Below are 24660 nucleotides of genomic sequence, written 5' to 3'. Positions count from 1 at the left end.
AATGGAGCAAGTAAACTTCTAATGTTTTATTTTTTATTACCACGCAACCCATTACTTAATAACGAAGAAAAGGAACCCAGATTTTAGTTAACCTCAACCATAAGAAGACAATACAAAACGAAACCAAGGCAAGCATGAGGGCAGCCATTTGTAATATAATGAAGCGTTTTAAAGAAGTACTCTACTATTAGAGAAGACGCAGAAAGGTAACCAGTAATAGTAGAAACAACGCAAAGCTTGTATTGTTTAATCGTCCCCCTTTTTTCTACGGGAGCAGCGCTCCCTGCTTCTGCAAGTAGTGCTGCTCTTTTGCACTACATTTACGTCCCCTTTGAAAAACAGCCATCCTGAGTATACATTCTAAGACAAAATCGAGTATTTTGGGAGTGTTTCTGCCACACAACAACCATCGTCATCCACCTCGCGTGCTTTCCTCGCGTTATCACCGCGGTCGCGGCACTTCACGGTCACGAACGGCGCGCGTTATCAGCGTGACATAGCATTCTTGACAGGAAAGTGACGAGAGCTGGGCTTTCAAGAAAGGAAACGCGAGCAAGCCAGATGACGATTATTGTTGTGTGGCAGAAATACTCCCCAAATACTCGATTTTGTCTTAGAGTGTAATTACGGACAGCTGCACAGTGACAGCGAGGCTTTAGCAGGTTCTTATGCACAATCTAATGCCTCGACATTGTTTGATTACAATAAGTCTCAAGCGACTTGACGGCGTATATGAAGTACGAGGCTTGCTAGACCACACGGTACGGGCCGTGGTACTTCGGAAGAAGTTTCGTAGACCGACCGGGGCCACCTTGGAGTCCAGAGGCCAGGCCCGTAGCTAGGGGGTATGCCCCAAGGGCCCGCCTCACCTCCAAAAAGTTTGACGGAGGAGGTTTTTTACCGACAAGAATAATGAAAATAGGTGTTTCTCTCAAACTGTCAAGGCCTTCAGCAAGTGCCCCCTCCCTTTACCCCCCCCCCCCCCCCCCGCTGGCTGGCGCAGGCCGGCGGGGACCGGTGGACCGGCGGCTGGAACGGTAGGCAAGCAGACTCAGAAGCGCGCCGTTGCCATAGCAACGACGGAGAGATCTTCAACCGGCTGCTTTGCTGCTGGCTTGCGTTTCCTTTCTTGAATTCTTGGCACTCGCCACTTTCCTATGAAGAATGCTGTCTCACGCTCATAACGTGCATGCCATTTGTGACCTGGAAGTGCCGGGCACGCGGCGATAATGCAATCGAGAGGCATGCACGATATCAGGACTGTTTTTGTGAGGCGAAACGACACCCTTTCAACACGTTCATTAGTGTACGCTGCTTTCCTGAAAACCATAGGTAATTTCATAGGGAATATTAGCCGATTACACACTGCCTTTGTTGCCGCAACGCCACTTCCCGCCGTTGAAAGAGTAATAAGAGGGAGTATCTAAAAGGGAAGTCATATGCATGTTGTCTTTACTGATGACTTTCCATTAACAGGTAGCCATGTTAGCAGCAATGTACAACAGAGTGAATGAAAACAGCGAGGAAGAAGACTTCAAAACTAACAAGCGCTTTCCGCTTTACAGTTCTGCTTACCGATTCAATGAGCCAAGTATTCGACGCTCACTAGATGGCCCTCCGCACTGTGTTCCCGAGCCAAGCCTAATTACGGTTCATCAAACTAATGAACAGATCAAGCTCGCCTTGCTTCTTCGCCTCAGGTTTATGACTAACGTGTCGGTAATGCACTGTATACAGGGTGTTTCAAGAAATGTGTCCAGTATTTTTTAAAAATCACAGAAAGGAGGTATCTGCGTGCTACCTGCGGCTTTACCTTTACTGTGGGAGAGGGCATTTTGAGATGCGTAGAAACACTAATTACGGCAGTAATAATAGAAAAAAATAGGAGATTAACTTTTTCACCAGCGGAAATAAGTGGTCGAGTCAAATGGGCGAATGGAAGCAGTTCCTGAGAATAGCCCATAGCCGCTTTGAAATTTTCGAAAGGCGGCCACTGCTAATCACGGTGGAGCGATGAAATCTGGCTAATTTTGCTGGCGATACCGAAACCTACGCACCAAAAAGCGCGTTTGCCATTGGCTGCGGAAACGCCCTCAGTGATGACACTGTTTCCCTCGCACGGGGGGTAGGAGGATAAGCGAGCGCCGTTATCATCCGTTGATCTAGATACGTAGTTTCGTTGCTGAGCGAGCCCCCCTCCCCCCTCCCCGTGCGAGGGAAACAGTGTCGTCATGGCGGGGGTTTCCGCGGTGATTGGCAGACGCGCTTTCTGGTGCGTAGGTCTCGGTATCGCCAGCAAAATTAGCCAGATTTCATCGCTCCGCGGTTATTACCAATGGCCGCCTTTCGAAAATTTCAAAGTGGCTATGGGCTATTCTCAGGAACTGCTTCCATTCGCCGATTTGACTCGACCACTTATTTCCACTGGTTAAAAAGTTAATCTTCTTAATTTCTATAATTACTGCCGTAATTATTGTTTCTACGCATCTCAAAATGCCCTCTCCCACAGTAAAGGTAACGGCGCAGGTAGCACGCAGATACCTCCTTTCTGTGATTTTTAAAAAATACTGCACATTTCTTGAAACACCTTGTGTGTATATATATATATATATCTATATATATATATATATATATATATATATATATATATATATACGGCAGTAATATATACGGCAGTAATATTATACGGCAGTAATATATATGTATATATATATATATATATATATATATATATATATATATATATATATATATATATATATATATGTGTGTGTGTGTGTGTGTGTGTGTGTGTAGAGAATGCATGCCTTGCGGGTAGCACTCACTAAAAAAAGAAGAGATGCCTTTACTAACGTTTCAGCCGTGACACCGCCTACGTAGGTCAGTGTCTTGCGAAGCCCATGCCACAGCCCAAACGTTACGGAATGCATTTTTAGGGGCGAAGCTCCTTAAGGCGGCACCCGTTCGTCCCTCGTAGTCGTAGTAGTGCGTAACCAGTCGTAACGCTAGTACCAGATCTTGACCTCCAAGGTGGTGCCGGTGGCAGATTTTTCCTGTGCGTTGTTGAACAATAAAAAATTCGCAGCGTGCGCGTTAACTGAAAGCCGAATTCTTCTGTCTCTCATTCCCCATTAGCAGCCATTGGCGTGTTCCAGTAGGAAACGTTAGTAGAAGTGTAAGTGTTAGCTAAACGCCGACTTCTTCTGTCTCTCATTCCCATTAGCAGCCATTGTTTACCTCCAAGGTAGTGCCTGGTGAGATTTCTCCTGTGCGTGATTAAACAATAAAAATTTTGTTCAAAACGCCGTTGATTGATGAAATAAACCAACGAAAGACGCCAGATGTTTTCTAAAAGCAAAACGAAAGAACGCCAGATGTTTCTAAAGCAAAACGAAAAGACGCCAGCTGCCTAACGAAAGACGCCAGATGTTTTCTAAAGCAATGGTTTTCTAAACAATGAAAATTCACAGCGTACATGTAAAATTAAAGTGAGCTGCAAGTCGTCATAACTCATCGAACCTTTAGTATAAACACGCCCGATCTCACGTCGGCGATGATGTACTGGGCAGAATTCACGGAAGATTCACGGTTTACCGATGAACCTCCGCAGCTTCGCCCACTCATCATCATTCACTCCGTGGATATGCTGTGATTTTTCCGGTTTTTGATGTGTACTACCTGGAAGTTCATTCAATGTAGAAAGCACCGCGCGCATGCGCCGTTGCTCGTCATGCGTTCACTAGTAGTCGCGAAGGCAACGCCACCTCTCAACGTCAACTCCTTTTACTCTTTTATAAGCACAGATTAAATCGAGAATGCCTAATACCGTGCGGATTATTTTTAAACGCATTTTTTTTCTTTTGTAAATTGAAGCGGACTGCGTACAGCATTCTGCACATCTCATTCGTGCACTATGAAGGCTTGCCCGTCAGGCAACGCGACATGCCGTTGTGACTTTCAAAGCGCAATTCAACAATACAAATCCTAATCATGTGGTGAAAGAAAAGCTCGTTTATGTCACTGTAATTCACAGCCAGGGTCTTGTGACACATTTCGGCCGGTTGTCAGTCCCTTTAAGAAAGCACATCGCGAATATATATAGTGATAGAGTAAGTATTTACTCTAAAAAGGCGTGACCTCACTCATGCTCAGCTCATGTTCCACGATCCCAAATATTTGTCCATAAGTAAATATTGAGAAGGTTATTGTGTATACATATTTGAACTTTCTCACTATCAAGGCGGTAATTTCCGCGTCACTACAAAATCTGCCCTAAACGCTGTACAGCACACGTGTGTGCTGTACAGCACAGAGCCACCATTTAGGGCAGATTTAGGACCTAATCTAAGAGAAAAAATAACGTTATCAGATTGGCAGAAATTCAATTCTTTGAGCTATTTCCACTCAGGCAAAGCTGAGAGGGAATACCATGTCTAGAGGGTGTTTTCTAAAACGCGTGCATCTATGATAGTACTGTGCTATCGATGTGCATTAACCAGACTTCATACCTGTGTGCAGATATCCCTATTATTAAAGTCGAGGCTACATGCCAGTTGTCGTGTCTTCTGAAATATTATTAATTTTAAATGCGAAGCATTTCTTAGCGAACTTCTGCGAATTTGAGCGTATCTATCTATCTATCTAGCCGCCTACGACTTTGTGGTGTCCTGGCCGTTTCGTCAATCGGATGTGTACTAAAATTGGTGTGGCATAACGTGGCCTTAATACGAACATAAATTACAGGTCATATCAAGAAAATCTTGACATGCATGTCATGAACAGCATGATTTACATTCCACGGCCTTGGAGCTCTTGCTGCCGTTCCGTTAATTTTAGATATGCCAAAATTGGTACGGTGTGACAGGAGTTCATGACGAACATAATGACAGGTCCTGACGTGCAAATCATGACACGCATGTCATGTGCAGCATGATTTACATGACACGGTCTCGGGGCGCACTCGGCCGTTTAAGCGAGTGGATATATACGAAAACTGGTCTGACGAGACATTTCTGTATGACGAACATAATTGACACGTGGTAACATGAAAATCATGACATGATGTCATGTACGACATGATATACATGCCACGCTCATGACGCACTCGCGGCCGTTTCGCTAGATTGATATACACCAAACTTGGTGTTGTGCGGTGTGACTGTATGAAGAACATGAATAACAGGTGGTCGCATGAAAATCATGACAACCATGTCATGTATGTCATGATTTACATGTCGCGCTCATGGTGCATTCTCGGCCGTTTCGCTTGCATGATATACACCAAAATTGGTATTGCGCGACACGACCGTATGACGAACGTAAATGAGAGGTGGTAACATGAAAATCATGAAGTGCAAGTCATGTACGACATGATTTACATGCCACGCTCATGGTGTGCTAGCGGCCGTTTCAGAAGATTGATATGCACCAAAATTGGTATCGCGCGATGTGATTGTATGAAGAACCTGAATAACAGTTGGTAACATGAAAACCATGACATGCAAGTCACGTACGACATGATATAGATGGACCTTCATGGTACGCTCGCGGCCGTTTCGCTCGTCTGATATACACCAAAATTGGTATTGCACGATGTGACAGTATGAAGAACATTAGTGACAGGTGGTAACTGGAAAATCATGATATGCATACCATTTACGGCATGATTTACTTGCCACACTCATTGTTCGATCGCGGCCGTTTCGCTCGCTCGATGTACACCGAAATTTGTATTGCGCTATGTGATTGTACGACGAACATAAATGACAGGTGGTGACATAGGAACCATGATATGCATGTCATGTATTACATCATTTACATGCCATACTCATGCTGCACTCGCGGCCATTTCGCTCGTTTGATATACACCAAATTTGGTATTGCGCGATGTGACTGTATGACGAACATAAATGAGAGGTCTTAACATGCGAATCATGTTATGCATGTCATGTACGGTATGATTTACATGACGCTGTCATGGTGCGCTTCCGGCCGTTTTGTTAAATGGATGTATATCAAAATTGGTATGGCAAGACACGAGTGCGTGACGAACATAAACGACAGGTCATTCATTGTGTATACCAGAATATACGTTTCATTGGCACGGTGTATACTAGATTGTGCATGCATGCGTGCATGGCAAACATGCGATATATGGTGGACTAGATTCCATGGCATGAATGATTTCATTTGGCTCAAAGACAAACAAGGCGATGTATGCAGCTCTTTGTTGGCTGCTTCGCATTACATCGATTCCCACAGTGCGTGGGATCTGCCGGATTTTTTTATTAGTCGCTTTCGCGCGTATTTCTATTGCAAGTTTTATGTTGCAGTAAAATTTAATATTGAATTATACATTTATTACTATCTATTTTACTATGATTTCCTTATCTACAATAGAGACAAACCTACCCGATACTGTGGAAGGGACTTTCAAGGTGGGCCTACACGTTTGAGCCAAAAAAGAATCCCAACCAGGAATGTCTTCGCAGCTCGGACATTCCTATCAAGCCAGAAGATTCCAGGATTCAATACGCGGCTGATATTTTGCATCATGAAGTGCAAAGAAAAAAGCTCCGGTTTTGAAGACCCTCGAGCGGAGCTGTAATCATTCTATCCGACATGGGTCATTTTCCGTTGGGCTTTCATAGGAAGAAGACTACTGCTTGAAAAGCAGTAGATATTAAGGAAAAAGCAGATTTCGCTGGAAGAAGACTACTGCTTGAAAAGCAGTAGATATTAAGGGAAAAAGCAGATTTCGCTAGGCTTTATCTGGCTGAAGACTGGTATTTTTCAGTCATTGCTACGAGCGAAAAACTACTAATCAAAATTCCTGTGCACATAAACACCATCGTTCTCTTAAGGGAACCTCCTGGAAAGAAAGGCTTAAGATTTCCTTTGGAACGCCTGCACATCTTCGTGGCAACAGAAGGAGCTCCACTCACAACTGAAGAAATTTTCATATGCTGAATGAACGAAAGAAGGGGGAATTAAAGGGTTCGCTTTTCTCTGATGTGTCTTGCGACCCGTTGTTGGGCAAGTCAAATGCATTTTGTATTCTACATAAGGAGTGATACAGAATAAAGAAGTGATTTTGAGAGATTGTAGGAATAGTTACTATATGTAAAGAAAGGACACAAAAGTGGCACGTGCTAGGCACGATTTGTGACTAAAAGGACTCGAAAGCGCCGAGAAACTGAAAATCAAAACCGAGGAAGACGAGCGGAGGGCAGGTGGCACGAAGGCGTCAGCAAAACAGGAAGAAGAAGAGAAGAAAAGGAAGGAACGTGCGGGGAAGAGCTCGCGGGTTCAGGCCACGAAGGCGGACGAAGCCGTGCGCCGCGCGAGGTGACGAGCTCCGGGCGACGTTCCTGAGGCGGGCGTTCGAGCAGTACGTGCCTGCCGGGTCGAGGGCCGATAGCCGGTCCAAGGTACAGTTCCGGTGGCCTGCTCAAGGGTCAAGGACGAGGCCTGCTGAACGGCTCCTGCCTGGGTGCAGTGGCCGAGGGCAGGATCGTGGGCGAGGCCTACCTGGTGCTACCTTCGCGGGTCGTGGCCTGACACGGGTCCTCGGGAGCTGCGACCTGTACTGCTGGGTTGGCCGCGACTCCGACTCAACGGCGCTGCACACGGTAGCGCATCCGTGTGCCGTCAAGCGTGCCAGCCGTGCCACCTGTGTCCTCGCGCACGTCGACGACCGCATCATGCTGGGACGACGCTGGGACGACAAACTGTGAGACAGCGTTTTTTTTCCCTCACGAATCGGACACTGACGTAGCCTAGCCGGACTCTCCGCTAATTGATCCAGGACTTACTCTCGCACATGTTGCGTGATGCTTGGCGTCTAGTGTTGTGTATATATAGTTCTTCCTCCTACCATCTTTATCTTCTCTAGTGTACAATATAAAGCTTCTTTTTTTCGCCTAGATGAATCCTTTCTCGTCCGTCATCAACAAACATAGTGACGAACGTCCATAACCATCACAATTTCTGGCGTCCGCGAGACAGGATCAAGCTCTCGCATTACATCTGAGAGCCTCACGTTGCTTGTGTGTGGCAGACGAGAATGGACGAGAAGAGAAAGCTAGTTGAGCTAGGGAAGGAGATGGGGCTGAGTGGAGAGGCGTTGTTGGCATGGGTGAGCGCTGAGGAAAAAGAAATGAGGGACCAGAGAGCGAAAGATCGAGAGGAGGCACGTCTAGCAGCACAGGCGGAGCATGAGCGTGAAATAGCTCGCATGGAGGCTGAAAGGCTCCTCCTTGAGGAGCGACGTCGTGTCGCAGAGGCGCAGCGTCCGAACACGAGTACTGCGAACGATAGTATAAGTGGTGGTCAGAGTTTCCGCAGCCCACACAAAATGATTCCGCCCTATAATGATGGTAGGGATGAACTGGACGCGTACATCCAGAGATTTGAGAGGGTTGCCACGAGCCAAGGCTGGCCAACCAACAAGTGGGCCCTGTCACTGAGCTTGTGCCTAACGGGAGAAGCCTTGACCGTGGTAGGACGGATGTCTGCAGAAGACTCTACAGACTACACCAAGCTCAAGCAGACGCTCCCCCAGCGGTTCCGTTACACAGAGGAGGGATACCGCACGAAGTTTCAGGATGCCCGGCCCGAGAATGCTGAGACAGGTCGACAATTCGTGGGACGTCTCTGTGGATACTTCGACCATTGGCAGGATCTGGCGAAGACTCCCAAAACCTATGATGCACTCCGAGACAAGATGGTGTCCGAGCAATTCCTCAGGCGGTGCGACGAGAAGTTGGCTGTCTTCCTGAAGGAGCGAGGATGTCATAACCTGGACACGTTGGCAACGACAGCAGATCAATACTTGGAAGCCCAGGGAATCGTAAATCTCGCTAGAGGAAAAGAAGACAAAGGGAAACCGGTGGCTGCAGCTAAAGTTGACACTGCAAGCGAAAACAAAGGAAAACCGCTTTGTTTTCTGTGCAACAAGCCGGGCCATCGAGCTTCCGATTGCTGGACAAAGTCTCGAGCGCCCAAGTCGACGTCGTGCTGGATCTGTAAGAAGACAGGGCACAGATCGGATAGTTGTCCCTCGAACTCGGGAAAACGTAGAGAGGCATCATGTTCCGTCTTGGGATACCAGAAAGCGCAGCATGACAAATCAATGGAAGGTCCGCCTGACAAGCAGGATGAGAACCATTGTCATGACATGTGCGATGGGAACCAAAGCAACGCAACTTGCGACAACGGGTCAAAGCAGATGCCAACTGTAAAGGGCTACCTGGAAGGGAAGCTGGTTACCGTATTACGGGATACCGGTTGCAATACAGTAGTGGTGAAACGATCACTGGTTCCTGACTGCAACTTGACTGGCAACACCCGTACCATTCGCTTATTGGACCGATCTGCGAAAGACTTATCAGAAGCAGAGGTGTACATCGATTCTCCGTTTTTCAAGGGTCAGGTGCTTGCTTTTTGTATGGAGAATCCGTTGTACGAAGTTGTGCTTGGCAACATTGCAGGTGTACTGTCAGATCCACAACCAGTCCCGAAGCAGCCAGCACGAAGACCAAAACTAACACGAATTCACTGTAATCCAGTTCACCCTGAAGAAGAACCTGGAGATGCAACCTCATCAGATAGAGGACGACAAGATGACGTGTCGGCGGCTGCAGGAAAAGAAAGGGAAAAGCCCAGTGAACTTACTGTTCCTCGGATCCAACCCCTGGATATCAGCCGGGAAGAGCTACAGAATTTACAGAACAGAGATCCCACGCTGGAAACCTGCTTCGCCGCATTGGGGAAGAAAATCATGTCGAAGAAGTCAGCAGTCACTGAATTTGTCCTGGTACGCGACATTCTTTTCCGGCGCCATCGCACGGCAGAACGGCGAGACTTGGAGCAACTTGTGCTCCCCAAGGATCTTCGAAACACCGTTATGAAGATGGCGCATGAAGGCCTTCTGTCTGGGCACCAAGGGCAAAGAAGGACAACAGAACGTGTCCTTACCGAGTTTTATTGGCCGGGTGTACAGGCTGATGTTATACGGTTCGTGAAGTCGTGTGACATATGTCAGAGGACCGTGCCTAAACACCTCGTCGGACGAGTTCCATTGGGAAATATGCCCGTCATAGACACACCCTTTCAGCGGGTCGCCATCGATATTATTGGCCCTCTGTCACCAACGTCATCCAAGGGCAACAGGTATGTCTTAACGATGGTAGACTTCGCTACGCGTTACCCGGATGCGGTGGCACTACCGAGCATCGAGACAGAGCGCATAGCGGAAGCACTAGTAGAGATGTTCTCCCGCGTTGGAGTACCACGTGAGCGACCGTGGAAAGTCGTTCACCTCGAATCTAATGCAGGAACTCGGTCGGCTACTTTCATTTCGCCAGCTACCCACAACGCCTTATCATCCCATGGCCAACGGACTTGTGGAGAGATTTAACGGCACTCTCAAACAAATGGTTCGCCGCATGTGTCAAGAACGCCCTCAACACTGGGACAGATACTTGGCTCCCCTGCTCTTCGCATACCGTGAGGTTCCCTAAACGAGCCTTGGATTCGCGCCGTTTGATCTCCTATACGGTAGATTTGTACGCGGGCCAATGTCGATCCTTAAGGAACTGTGGACAGGGGCCAACATCGATGCCGAAACGAAAACAACATACCAGTATGTTATAGATATCCAGGAGCGACTGCAGGACACATGCAAGGTAGCACATGAAGAACTCCTGAAGGCGAAAAGGACACAGAAGAAATATTGCGATAGGAAAGCAAGGGTTCGACAGCTATCACCCGGAGACAAGGTATTGCTGTTGCTACCATCAGATAGGAATAAATTGATATTGACATGGAAGGGACCCTTCACGGTGCTTGAAAAACGCAGCGATTATGACTACGAGATAGATCTCGGAGCTCGGAGAAGTTTATTTCACATTAACCTTCTCAAGAAATACCACGATAGAGAGCCCAAAAATGAAACACAACAAGCTGCCGTTACTGTACAATCAGACACTGTTGACAAGCCCAGATTGAGACATTGGAGAAGATTCAGACCGCAAAGAGACCGAAGACGAAGAAAGAAGTTCCCTCCTTTCTTGGTTTAACCGATTATTATCGGGATTTCGTCCCCAAGTACTCCGCTGGAATCTATTGCTTACTGACTACGACTTGGTGGTTGAGTACATTAAGGGCGCCGACAACATAGGTGCCGACTACCTCAGCCGCATTTGCCTTCTTCGCTCGTTAGCGTTTAGTGGTGCTACAATTTTGTTTTTTCCCAGTTAAGTCACCTTTTCACTAACGAACTGAACATCTGTAAATAATGTTGCTATTTTGGCTATTTCTTACTTTTGTGTACTCGACCTCGTGCGCTTGTAAAAAGTTGTTTTCTCCCTAAACAACTTTCTTGAGCAGGGGGATATTGTAAAGAAAGGACACAAAAGTGGCACGTGCTAGGCACGATTTGTGACTAAAAGGACTCGAAAGCGCCGAGAAACTGAAAACCAAAACCGAGGAAGACGAGCGGAGGGCAGGTGGCACGAAGGCGTCAGCAAAACAGGAAGAAGAAGAGAAGAAAAGGAAGGAACGTGCGGGGAAGAGCTCGCGGGTTCAGGCCACGAAGGCGGACGAAGCCGTGCGCCGCGCGAGGTGACGAGCTCCGGGCGACGTTCCTGAGGCGGGCGTTCGAGCAGTACGTGCCTGCCGGGTCGAGGGCCGATAGCCGGTCCAAGGTACAGTTCCGGTGGCCTGCTCAAGGGTCAAGGACGAGGCCTGCTGAACGGCTCCTGCCTGGGTGCAGTGGCCGAGGGCAGGATCGTGGGCGAGGCCTACTTGGTGCTATCTTCGCGGGTCGTGGCCTGACACGGGTCCTCGGGAGCTGCGACCTGTACTGCTGGGTTGGCCGCGACTCCGACTCAACGGCGCTGCACACGGTAGCGCATCCGTGGGCCGTCAAGCGTGCCAGCCGTGCCACCTGTGTCCTCGCGCACGTCGACGACCGCATCATGCTGGGACGACGCTGGGACGACAAACTGTGAGACAGCGTTTTTTTTCCCTCAGGAATCGGACACTGACGTAGCCTAGCCGGACTCTCCGCTAATTGATCCAGGACTTACTCTCGCACATGTTGCGTGATGCTTGGCGTCTAGTGTTGTGTATATATAGTTCTTCCTCCTACCATCTTTATCTTCTCTAGTGTACAATATAAAGCTTCTTTTTTTCGCCTAGATGAATCCTTTCTCGTCCGTCATCAACAAACATAGTGACGAACGTCCATAACCATCACACTATATTATGTTTCATTAACAATCATTGTTGTCAGCGCAAAAACGCCAGAATTCGCTCTTCTGAATTTCTTTGTGCTGATCAAAGTGGACGATTGGGCCAGTAGGTGATTCAAGATCAACTTTGTGCTTTTTGTAGTGCAAAGTTGAAAGAGACTGCGCCTACAGAACATGAAAGGAGAGATTCAGGAGAACTTCCAGCCCATTAGATTAACCTATTGGTCTATCTGCGCCAACAGGATTCAAGATAATCGCCTCCAGCAAAAAAAGGAAAAAAAAGAAAGAAAAAGAAGAAACGCAATTAGGATAGATAAGTGCCTTTTTTAGCGGGATAGACGGCAGATATAGAGAATATTACACAACACGTCAGTCGTATATGTTCTACTATACGTTCATTCCTAACAAAAAAAATTAACCAAGTTCACATTTTCCGGTGTACAAGATCATCTTTCAACGACTGTATCATTTTTGCACACCCGCTTAGACGGCGCCAAGCTTGCGGTGGCAGCCACATTTAAAAAAGAACTAAATGAAAAGAAATAAAAACTATCTTTAACTTCCTTTTTTTTTACTCTCATTCCTAGCATTCTCAAATTTATCCCGTTCTAATTTGAGGTAACGCAAGGAGCAAACGAGCGTCACCCAAGTGGTACACCAAAGGAAATTCGGTTTATTATGCAACCACAATGTCCTGTTCGTACCCAAACATATTTGTTCCCGCTAGCTGAAAAAAGAAACTGGGAAAGGAGCATGTTGCTCCAAAATCCCACCGGTACGGCAGCGCAAGAAACTAAACAAACAAACAAACAAACGAACAAATAAAAACACGATGCTCTTCATGCATCGTGGGCGCGTCTATAACGGCCAGACATTTGGCATGGCACGTCTAGAAAAACTGCCATTTCATTGCCAGTCGTCGCCGTCGAGATAACGCCGACAAACAGCGCTCCCTTTTCTGCGCACCGAGGTGAAGCGACAGTCTCGGGGCGTGTGTACTGTTTCTTTTGATTCTCTATTATTTAGTGCCGCGTCACTGCATACGTCATGGCGGGACTTTTGAATTCTTTAGGGTCGATACGCCACGTGGTGTCGTTCATGCGAACTAGGCCACTGGTGTCCAGAAAAGCTGCATATGTTGAAATCAAGAAGAAATGGATATCGGCCAGACACGTAGCACGTCGGCAGGGTAACCGGTGGTCATCAAGGGTAACTGACTGCATTCCAAGAGATGGCAAACGCGTGAGGGGGAGACAGAAAATTAAATGGGCAGATGAGATTAGAAGTTTGTAGGTATAACGTGGCAGCAGAAAGCACAGGACCGGGTTGAATGGTGAAACATCGAAAAGGCCTTTGCCCTGCAGTGGGCGTAGACAGGCAGCTGCTGCTGATGATGATGATGACAGCCAGAGCATGTGATCAAAAGAACATGAGTCATGACCACACTTGGGGCACGACTGTGGGTGGTCGGGCTCTATTCTATTAAGGGACCAAGGAGTGGGATACGAACAGGTTAGCACAAGTCTGAGTGTGTTAGCATCAGGCTTGTTCAATTTCTGGTGGGGGTGGAAATTTTTCTTCGCCAGACGGTAGTGGGAAACAATTTCGTGAAAAGTACACAACGGATCTTTTTAGATGTCGACCTCGTTGCGAGCCTGGCTATCCGCGACAGCGCGGTACGTGAAATCGTGCGCTATCCGGTGAGCCTGCTCGTTAGGGTTACATCGGAGCGGGTTAGCTTAGCCGTCTAGATGGGCTGGGAACCTCGTGATCTAGCACCCCCTTTCGCTGCTCTCCCGTGTTCGTTGACGTGCTTTTATCACAATGCTATTCGTCTGTTCAGACACAAGGGCGATCCAGAAAGATCTAACTGCCGTGCGCGAGTCCGAGAGGACAATAGCGGGAGATTTTGCGCTGTGAAAACCAGAGCCATGGCCGCTTCCTCCGCAACATGGGCAATCTTAGTATAAACAGAGGCTGCATCAACAAAGTTGTCTCCTACATCAACGACCGTAAAGGCGAACTTATCTCCAGCGTGATATCTGACAGCGTCAAACAAGAGGGCTTCGAGTTTGTGCTGATTGACCTTTTTAAAGATGCTCTTGCCTCTCGCGAATAGAACCACAGAAATGATTTTGTAAAATGTGCTGAGCGTGTTGTTTATTGCCTACCGTTGTCGGTGTGGTAGCATCTATGTGGGACAAACCGGTCGTTGCGTTAACGATCGCTTACGTGAGCACTCTTACAATGTCAACAACGTGGCTGGTGGTTTTTTAGCGATACACTGTAAGAGGTGTGGCTCTGTTGCGTTGTTGGACACGTGCAGAATTGCTGACAAAATAGAAATCAGCTGACAAGAGAGATCATCAACGCACAAGAGATTGAGAAGATGGCCGAAATGTGCGTAAGCATAATGGTATTTAGCGCAAACACTAGACAATAGACAGAGGAGAGGACGTGGAGGAAGCGCATTCTTCCAACTAAAATTTGTGTTATTCTTTTCCAAGCGGGCACATTTCCGGGCACTTTTCCTTTTAGTCTGAGGTTTTTTTCTTTTCCTCTCTTTTTTTCTGTGGTCACCTGATCCGTATATATGTATGTGTGTTCTTTTCGAATAAATTTTAGTTGGAAGAATGCGCTACGTCCACGTACTCTCCTTTGTCTATGGTCTAGTGTTTGCGCTAAATACCATTATGACTGACTTGTTCCAACTCGCCCAACAAGCAACGTTGTTGGTGCATAAGCATGCCGTCAATTACACTTATAAAAAAGAATTTGACTCTCTGTGAGCGACAACACTATTTTGAAAGTGCCATCTGCTAGGGGCTTCGAAGTATATGCGCATTGATGTTGTTATGTGCCGCTTATAGAGAGGACGAAGAAGAGGAGGACGGGTTCGTTGCTCTTTCGCCATCTTGGTTGTTACCCCAATCTCTGCGATTGTGTGAATATTGTAAATACAGCCCTCTTCTGTCGTCTCCCCGTAACATCTTTGGCGGAGGCGCGGGGTATATCCGAAGCACAACACGGAACTTCGCAGCGGGCGTCTTCTTGGGCAATCTATCATGTCGACAGGCAGGCCCGTTGATCCAGCCCCCGCTACGCCAACTGAACCCAGCCACGTCGTTGTGACTCATCTCCGAGACCCTGTTATCTTCTGCGGAACTGACAACGCGCACGTCGAAAAGTGGCTGGCCGACTACGAGCGCGCCAGCAAGACCAACCGGTGGGATCCCACTTTGATGCTCGCAAACGTCAGTTACTACCTCAGGGGAACGGCCAGTGTGTGGTTCGACACGCACGAGGAGGAGCTGACCAGTTGGGATGTATGCAAACAAAAAATAAAATACCTTTTCGGAAAGCCTATTGCACGACAGCGAGCCGCCCAGAAAGAACTTTCGTGCCGTGCACAAACCTCGACAGAGCCGTACATGGTGTACATCCAGGATGTCTTAGCCTTGTGCCGGCAAGTTGACGACCAAATGCCCGAAACTGACAAAGTCAGCCACATTCTTAAGGGCTTCGCTGATGACGCATTTCACTTACAAGTCTACAAGGACTGCTCCACCATCGACGACATCATCAGAGAGTGCCGACGCTTTGAAGAAGCGAAGAGTCGTCGAGTCACGCAGCAATTTGTTCGGCTCCCTAACACCGCCGCTACGTCGTCCTGCGAAGACGTCCAGCTCCAGCCGCCGCCCAGTACCGAAAACTTCCTGCGCCTTGTGCGGCGAGAGATCGAGGCAGCATCCCCATCTGCACCGCAGGCCCGTTCTTACGAAGAGACCCGCCCGACAGTGTCGTTATTCCAGGCCGTCGTGCGCGAAGAACTGGCGAACGCAGGTATCCAGCCCATATGTGCCTAAGTCGTCCTGCGGTCAGTACTGGTCCTTCCTACCGCCCACAACCGACCTATTCCAGGTTCCGTGATCCAAACCAGTGGTGCACACGAGATGACAGGCCGATATATTTTAACTGCAACGGTGTAGGCCACATTTCTCGCTATTGTCGCTATCGTCGGTCATCGTCTCCTTGTGCAACGTACCGTGCAGAGGACACTCGAACCTCACCTTTCTACGCCTGCGAAGACCCTCCGAACCTGAACGCCCAAACTTCGGCCCCACTTTACGACCGCTCGCCGTCCCCGCACAACCAGCGACGTTCTCGGTCACCTTTGCCCCGTCGCTTACCTTTGCCGTACCCTCGCCGTCCCTCCTCGGAAACCTGACCAGTGCAGCTCCCGGAGGTGATGCTGCATTGGCCTACCGACCCGGAAATCATCTGTTGACCCTGGCTACCCGACAAAACCTTTTGGACGTAGAAGTAGATGGCGTGCCTGTTTCGGCGCTCATCGACACTGGCGCCCAATTATCAGTAATGAGCGCTCACCTTTCTCGCCGTCTCCGCAAGGTCCTTACGCCCGCTTCATCACCTGTTGTTCGTGTAGCTGATGGCGGTACACCTTGCGTTCTTAGAATGTGTACTGCGCGTGTGAGTTTCGATGACCACAAGACCTCAGTTCTCTTTGCTGTTCTGGACGAGTGCCCCCATGACCTCATTCTCGGCCACGACTTTCTGAGCACGCATTCTGCCCTTATCGACTGTTCTTCTGGCCTTTTACAGTTAGAGCTTCCTGCTATGCCTGACCACACCATCGCGTCGCCACCACGTTTATGTGCTGTCCAGTTGGTTCGCTTGCGCCCAGGTACAGCTACTTACGTCTCATTTGCCCCAGACCCTCCTGTACGTGATGGCGACTACCTGATTACCCCTTCCTTGGACGTTCTTCTGACGCGACGTGTAGCTCTGCCTCACTCCCTTGTGACTGTTGCTGCGAACCAAGCATGCACACCTGTACTCAACTTTGGATGTTGCGCACAGTTGCTTCCCGAGGGTATCACGGTGGGCACCATATCACCTTTCGACGCACTAGACCTTGTGGCCCTGGCCATTGATACTCCACAAGCGGCTTCAGGAAGCCCTGCTGCTAGCGCAACACTTGATGACCCGCTCGACGACATGATTGCCCCGGACCTTTCCCCTTCTCAAATCAAGGAACTACGCCTTTTGTTGGCCGCAACGTCTTCGATTTCGCTTCGCCGCAGCTTGGCCAAACATCTCTGGTCACTCACTGTATTGATACCGGGGACCCATTCATCGACGTCCTTACCATGTCTCTGCTACCGAGCGCGGCGTCATTCAAACGGAAGTCGACAACATGCTCACTAAGGACATCATCGAGCCATCTTCGAGTCCTTGGGCGTCCCCTGTGGTTCTTGTAAAGAAGAAGGACAGCACCTGGCGGTTCTGCGTCGACTATCGGCACCTTAACAAGATCACCAAGAAAGACGTCTAGCCTTTGCCGCGAATAGACGACGCTTGATTCTCTTCATGGCGCACGATATTTTTCTTCCATAGACCTTCGCTCAGGCTATTGGCAAATTGCTGTCGATGAAAATGATCGGGAGAAGACGGCCTTTATTACATCGGATAGGCTCTACCAGTTTAAGGTCATGCCATTTGGGTTGTGTAACGCGCCCGCAACATTTGAGTGCATGATGGACTCCCTACTGCGGGGTTTCAAATGGTCCACATGCCTCTTACCTCGACGATGTCGTCGTTTTCTCACCTACGTTCTCAAGCCACCTACAACGCTTGTCGGCTATTTTGCAAGTCTTTCGCACCGCAGGTCTTCAGCTCAACTCTTCAAAATGCCGCTTTGGCCGCCGCGACATCACTGTGCTTGGCCATCGGCCTGACCCTGCAAAAATACGCGCCGTTACGAACTTCCCCACTCCACGTTCTTCCAAGGACTTCGCTCGTTTTTTGGCCTCTGTTCGTATTTTCGCCGCTTTGTTAAAGATTTTGCAGCGATTGAGCAGCCCCTCACATGCCTTCTCAAAAAGGACGTCCCCTTTTCTTGGGGCCCTGCCCAAGTATCAGCTGTTTCTCATCTCGTCGACCTACTCACATCGCCCCCTGTGTTGGCTCATTTCGATGACTCTGCATCCACCGAAGTACGTACCGATGCCAGTGGTCATGGCATCGGCGCTGTTCTCGGCCAAAATCAACGTGGTCAGGATTGCGTTATTGCATACGCCAGCCGCCTCCTTTCTGCAGCTGAACGGAATTATTCAATAACAGATATAGAGTGCCTCGCTCTTGTTTGGGCCATCGGCAAATTTCGTCCTTACCTGTACGGCAGACCCTTCACCGTTGTCAGCGATCACCACGCCCTCTGCGGGCTGTCTTCTCTCAAGGATCCCACTGGTCGCCTTGGTCGTTGGGCATTACGACTTCAAGAGTAGACGTACACTGTCGTCTACAAGTCTGGCCGCTTGCATCAGGACGCCGACTGCCTGTCCCGATATCCCGTAGACCCACCGGAACCTTCGGTGAATGATAGCATTACATCTGTGCTCGCAATAACTGACCTCTTCAACATCGCCGCTGAGCAACGCCGTGACGCGACTCTCCACAAGATAATTGACCGCCTCAACTCACCGACTCCTGATTCCTCCCTTCGTCTCTTCGTGCTACGCGATGGCACCTTGCTTCGTCGCAGTTTCTTACCTGACGGTCCTGACTTCTTGCTTGTGATTCCGGCACACCTTCGTTCGACTGTTCTTGCCCAACTTCATGATGTGCCGACAGCGGGGCACCTCGGATTATCCCGCACATACGATCGTGCACGCCGTCGTTTCTACTACCCAGGAATGTATCGGTCGGTACGCCGTTACGTGACTTCGTGCGACCTTTGTCAGCGCCGGAAGAAGTCAACACTCCCGCCTGCAGGCCGTTTTCAATCACTTGACATCCCATATTTGCCGTTTCATCGTGTCGGCCTCGATTTGCTTGGTCCGTTTCCTACGTATGTCTCGGGAAATCGATGGATCGCCGTTGCCACGGACTATGCTACACGGTTTGCAATTACTCGTGCACTTCCAACCAGCTGCGCGACTGACGTAGCAGACTTCTTGCTCCATAACGTCACCCCGCCACGGTGGTCTAGTGGTTATGGCGCTCGACTGCTGACCCGAAGGTCGCGGGATCGAATCCCTGCTGCAGCGGCTGCATTTTCGGTGGAGGCGAAAATGTTTGAGGCCCGTGTACTTAGATTTAGGTGCACGTTAAAGGACCCCAGGTGGTCGGAATTTCCGGAGCCCTCCACTACGGCGTCTCTCATATCGTGGTTTTGGGACGTTAAACCCCAGATATTATTATTATGCTCCATAACGTCATCCTGCAACACGGGGCAGCGCGCCAGCTCTTGACCGACCGTGGCAGACAGTTTCTTTACAGGTTCATCAATGACATCCTGACGTCTTACTCGACCAAACATAAGCTAACTACGGCCTACCATCCTCAGACGTATGGCTTGACGGAGCTCATGAACCGGACCCTTACCGACATGCTAGCAATGCACGTGTCGGCCGACCACCAAGAATGGGATACAACATTGCCTTTTGTCACGTTCGCGTATAACTCGTCCCGTCACGAGACGGCTGGTTATTCACCTTTCTTTCTGTTATTCGGCCGAAATCCAGCGTTGCCTATGGACACGATGATGCCTCCTTCCATGTGCCCACCTACTAAGTACGCTCGAGAAGCCATTGCCCGCGCCGACCATGTACGTCAAGTTGCGCGCGTTCGGTTAACCGAATCGCAAGCGGGCCAACAATCTCGCTACGATCGCCATCACAGAAACGCCCACTTTCTTCCTGGATCTCTTATCCTCCTTTGGTCTGCAGCACGCCGTGTTGGGCTTTCTGAAAAGCTACTCTTCCCGTACACCGGACCATACCGTGTATGCCGCCAAGTGACCGACGTGACGTATGAAATCGAGCCATTGTCTTCGTCCTCGTCGACTCAGCCCCGCACTGACATTGTTCACGTTGTCCGTCTGAAGCCCTATCAGATACCATTCTCGCGACCGACTCCGCCCGGGTGCACCGAGTCGGTGCTTTCTCCGCCGGCGGGTAATGTTATGTGCCGCTGATCGAGAGGACGAAGAAGAGGAGGACGGGTACGTTGCTGTTTCGCCATCTTGGTTGTTACCCCGATCTCTGCGATTGTGTGAATATTGTAAATACAGCCTTCTTTGTCGTCTCCCCGTAACAATATGGGCCGATTAGGTGGTGCTATTCGCAATGCCCACGAACTATAGGTGGTGCGCCGTGCTTTTCAAGATGGCGCCAGGAGGAGGGTCATCCCGTTTGTTAGCATAGGAACAGATAGTACATGCGGACGTACGGCCCGTGCCACTTTCACCGGATGAAGTCATGAGCTGTGCTGAATTGGATATGAGATTAAACTACTTTCCCAAACCATGGTAAGTGCCAAGTACTCGCCACCTAATTATTTGCTGTGGTGTGAAAGGTTATATTTCAGCTCCGTTACTGTGCATAACGATGCTTTGCGAAATCCTGTGCGTGCTAAATAAAACTGCACGAACTAAAATTGAAGTATGAGCAGAACGGCACTCCGAGGTAGTACGTACCGAGCCAACGTTTATAAATACGTTGTACCGAGCCTGCCTTACGAATTTGCCGCAGTAGTAGGCCGCCAGCGAGTAGCGCCATCGCTGCTGCACGGGACCGCACGTTTAACATGGTGATGGTTTGCAAACATAATACGCCGTCGTCATTACTTGTGTAGTCGGGAACGCGGAGTCAGTAGCGCTTGTGTCACAGCCATGCTGAGACTCAAGCCGTGTGCAATTGACTTCACTCGCATGTTGCAGGCTCGATCAGCACGATCGAAATAGGAATATCGAAAAGAATGCACACGTATCCTTTTCGCATCGTCGAAGAAGTTAGCCGAGAGGCGTGGATTGTGGCTGTGACTGCACGTTCCAACGCTCTAACCATTTCGCTTCTCTGGTCGAGCTCGAGTGTTTTGGCGGCATGCGGCGCTCCATAATATCCACAATAATTGACACATGCAATGCACAAGAGGAACTATGCTTTTATTTTGATCTCGCTCAAGGATATTATACATTAAATACAATCAAAGTGACTTACGAGCGTGAAAGAACATTAACGCACGAGGGGACGTGAAGTGCAACTCGCTCCTCGTGAGTTAGCAGCTGATCGTTCACCGTCGCTGTCACCCTCGGTGCCTTCACAGTCTTCTACGTCCAGTGAAAAATCCTCGTCGTCAAGATGGTTTCTTTCAACATCACTGCTGAAAGCAATCTGAAGAATTTCCTCCGCCGAACAACTTCGACCGCTCCGCGTCACCACGTTTACAATTACAGAGACGTCTGGGCGGTCTGGGTGCGGCGGAGAACATTTCGCTCTCAGATCGGTCAACGAGCAAATCGCTTGCAATGTGCTGCCACCGATCAACAAACGTACAAAAACAAGCGGCGCAGTGCTGGCTATGGAACCAACACACTGGCGAAGGACGGCGTGGAAAGCGTTCGTTCCACGAAAGGCGTGGAGCAGACGCGTCCTTGAATGATGGAAACGTCGCTCGCACGATTACTAACAGTGCTTTGCTGACAAAGGATAGAGGCATATTCTAATGCATCGACAACTTGAGATCGCTCAGTTACACAAGAGCACATCGCGAGCCGGCGCGACCTCCCGCGTACAGTGTTATGGGATTCATGCACTACAAGAAACACTGACCAATGCTATATACAAGTAAAACAGGGTGAGCTTCAACTGAATATGTCAGACGATAACATTTAACTAACCTACGTGGCTACAGAAAGCCTCGCGAAGCTGACAGTATGGGTACGCTGTGGGCTAGCATTGAAAGCGCGAGTCGGCACGTATTTTCACGAAAACTTCGCGCCTCGCAAGAGCGAATCAGATTTCTCGTGTCACGGAGGGCCCGGTTTGTTCACTGAGGCAGGGAACATGCCAAGTCGTAGTGTTCCTTCCTTGCCAACGCGTTAACACTGAGGTTAGCACAGCCGAACAAGTGAGCGACTGCGTAGTGCTGCCATTTTGTCGTCTACTAACCCTCCTCGAGAGGACGCTCCTGAATTCCGCTTGGCGGCGCGACAGTCTATGGGTATTGCGAATACGTAGCAGTGGTAAGCACCAATAAATTTGTTCGAAGTAGCGCCTGTGTGTGTGTATATGTGCGCCTTTTTCGTCCGTGTTTTCTGTGCGCTTTTAGTTTTCTTCAGAATGTATTACCGTCGTTCTATCTATCTATCTATCTATCTATCTATCTATCTATCTATCTATCTATCTATCTATCTATCTATCTATCTATCTATCTATCTATCTATCTATCTATCTATCTATCTATCTATCTATCTATCTATCTATCTATCTATCTATCTATCTATCTATCTATCCGACTAAGAATTCGAATTTGAGAACCTGGGCAGGCAGCTTGGTTACATAAATGTAAGCTTGTAGGAGAAGCTTAGAAAACCCTTACCGTCAAGGCTGGCGCTGGTGACACTGGCCTGCAGAGGCAGCAGGCTCACCTCGAGCAAGCTGGTGATTCGGTTGTGCGACAGGTCGAGGATGCGCAGGGCTGGCAGCTCTTCCCCGAAGTCGAGAGGCAATGTCGTCAGACGGTTTCGGCTGCACATGGGCATCATCAGCTCTGTCATGCTTCGCAATTTGGTCAGCTGAGCCGTAAACGTGGTTATTTGTTTAAGAGCTGCAAGGGCTGCTAAGCATTCCTCTATATGGTCGCTCCATGCCTAACGTCCCAGACACTGCGCTCGACTTTCTGAGATTCTGTTCTAAAAAACTGTTGGCAGTCATTTCAGTTTGCTCTTCCTAGAGTATTATTGCACGAACAATATTTTCTGTCCTGAGTAGCGCTTAAAGTCTCCCTTCATTGAAGGGGGGTTCGCATATGACAGTGAGAGCGGGAGCGGCCGAGAGGCTCAGAGCTGCACGTGTGGCCCATTGGCCACCTGCTCACCAGCCGCTAGCGAGGAGGTTTTAGACGGCCATTTACAACCTTAAGCATTCTCAGGAAAGCACCTATAACGACCTACTCAGGCTGCAAAGCATGGTTGCACTAGCTGCATGCCGCATCGATGCCAGGCGAGTAAAAGTGCATTCTGTATATCCAAGACCGCTACTATTGTCCGCTCAGCATCCTGCCCCCCTTCCGCCCAGCTATCCCTCTCACCTCCCCTTTTTTTTTAAATCGTACATAGAGACGCTCAGAGTGCCTTGGGTTCATTAAGAAATACTTCGCATTCAAAAATTTCTAGAATCGGATGAGATTTGTGGGACAATTGATACTGTGTGCTGCACCAGCTGTAGTGCCGCCGGCTACTAGCTCCACCTACGCTGCGAGCGCAAGTGGGAGTGAGTAAAGCAGGGCTGGGGGAGTGTGAAGGAATAAACAGTTCATATTGCGTTCTAGGTGAGCTCGGGTCTCGGCTCCACTTATTCCGGCTACATGTAACTACTGGCGACGAGAGTGGGACCGTGTGAACAACCATGCCTACCGTCGGGAAGATCGAAGCGTTCGAGGGGAAGGGGACGCCTGGCCTGCTTACGCGGAGCGCGTCCAAGTTTTTCGAAGCCAGCGACGTCGTTCCGCAAAGAAAAGGTCAATATTTTTGAGCTGCTGCGGTCTTCGTACCTATGCACTACTTCGTAACCTTTTAAAGCCGGAAATGCCCCAAGATAAAACGCTCGACGAGATCCACTCTGCCCGAACCCTCTCCGTAGCAGTCGAGTATTCTACCACAGAGGAACGCCGGTGCTTGAAACTCCTTCGCGAAAAGACCCTATACAATCGTCATTTCGAGCAAGGAATCGCGTTAACATTGTAATCTAGCGTGGTAGAAGAGTAAAGTATCAACCATTCACCACTCAAAGCTAACTGCGCAACGAGTGTGTGATTTAACGCTCAGATAAACAGAAGGGGGCGATAATACGGTACACAAGGAAGAAGATGGACACGGCGAACTGTGTACCGTATTATCGCGCCCTGCTCTTTATGATGAACCAACACCAACTCGCCCAACGTTTTACCTTACTGATTTAACGCTTACCACCCATTGCAAAGTGCTGAAACATAATTCTTCATCGTCATCAGCCACATGGTCTGCCGCGGTGGTATAGCGGTTACGGTGCTAGGCTGCGGATGCGAAGGTCGCGGGTTCGATCCCGGCCGCGACGTTCGCACTTCTATGGAGGCGAAATGCTAGAGGCTCGTGTACAGTCTTATGTCATCATCATCATCAGCCTGTCTACGCCCACTGCAGGGCAAAGGCCTCTCCCATGTTCCGCCAATCAACCCCGTCCTGTGCTCTCTGCTTCCACGTTATACCTACAAACTTCTTAATCTCATCTACCCACCTAATTTTCTGTCTCCCCCTCACGCGTTTGCCATCTCTTGGAATCCAGTCAGTTACCCTTAATGTCCACCGGTTATCCTGCCGACGTGCTACGTGCCCGGCCCA

General features: G+C 49.1%; 1 protein-coding gene across 1 annotated transcript in view; it reads right to left on the bottom strand.

Moving 5' to 3' along the window:
- LOC119394556 (carboxypeptidase N subunit 2) overlaps positions 1-24660 on the bottom strand; it is a 342645-nt gene that overhangs the window by 139280 nt on the left and 178705 nt on the right. The window contains exon 2 of the mRNA XM_037661876.2: positions 22662-22810. Within this exon, the coding sequence (XP_037517804.1) occupies positions 22662-22810 (149 nt within the window). The remainder of the gene's footprint in view (positions 1-22661; positions 22811-24660) is intronic.

Source organism: Rhipicephalus sanguineus, chromosome 5 (genome assembly GCF_013339695.2).
Source record: "Rhipicephalus sanguineus isolate Rsan-2018 chromosome 5, BIME_Rsan_1.4, whole genome shotgun sequence".
Classification (NCBI taxonomy): Eukaryota; Metazoa; Arthropoda; class Arachnida; order Ixodida; family Ixodidae; genus Rhipicephalus; species Rhipicephalus sanguineus.
This window is presented reverse-complemented; position numbering and strand designations above follow the sequence as displayed.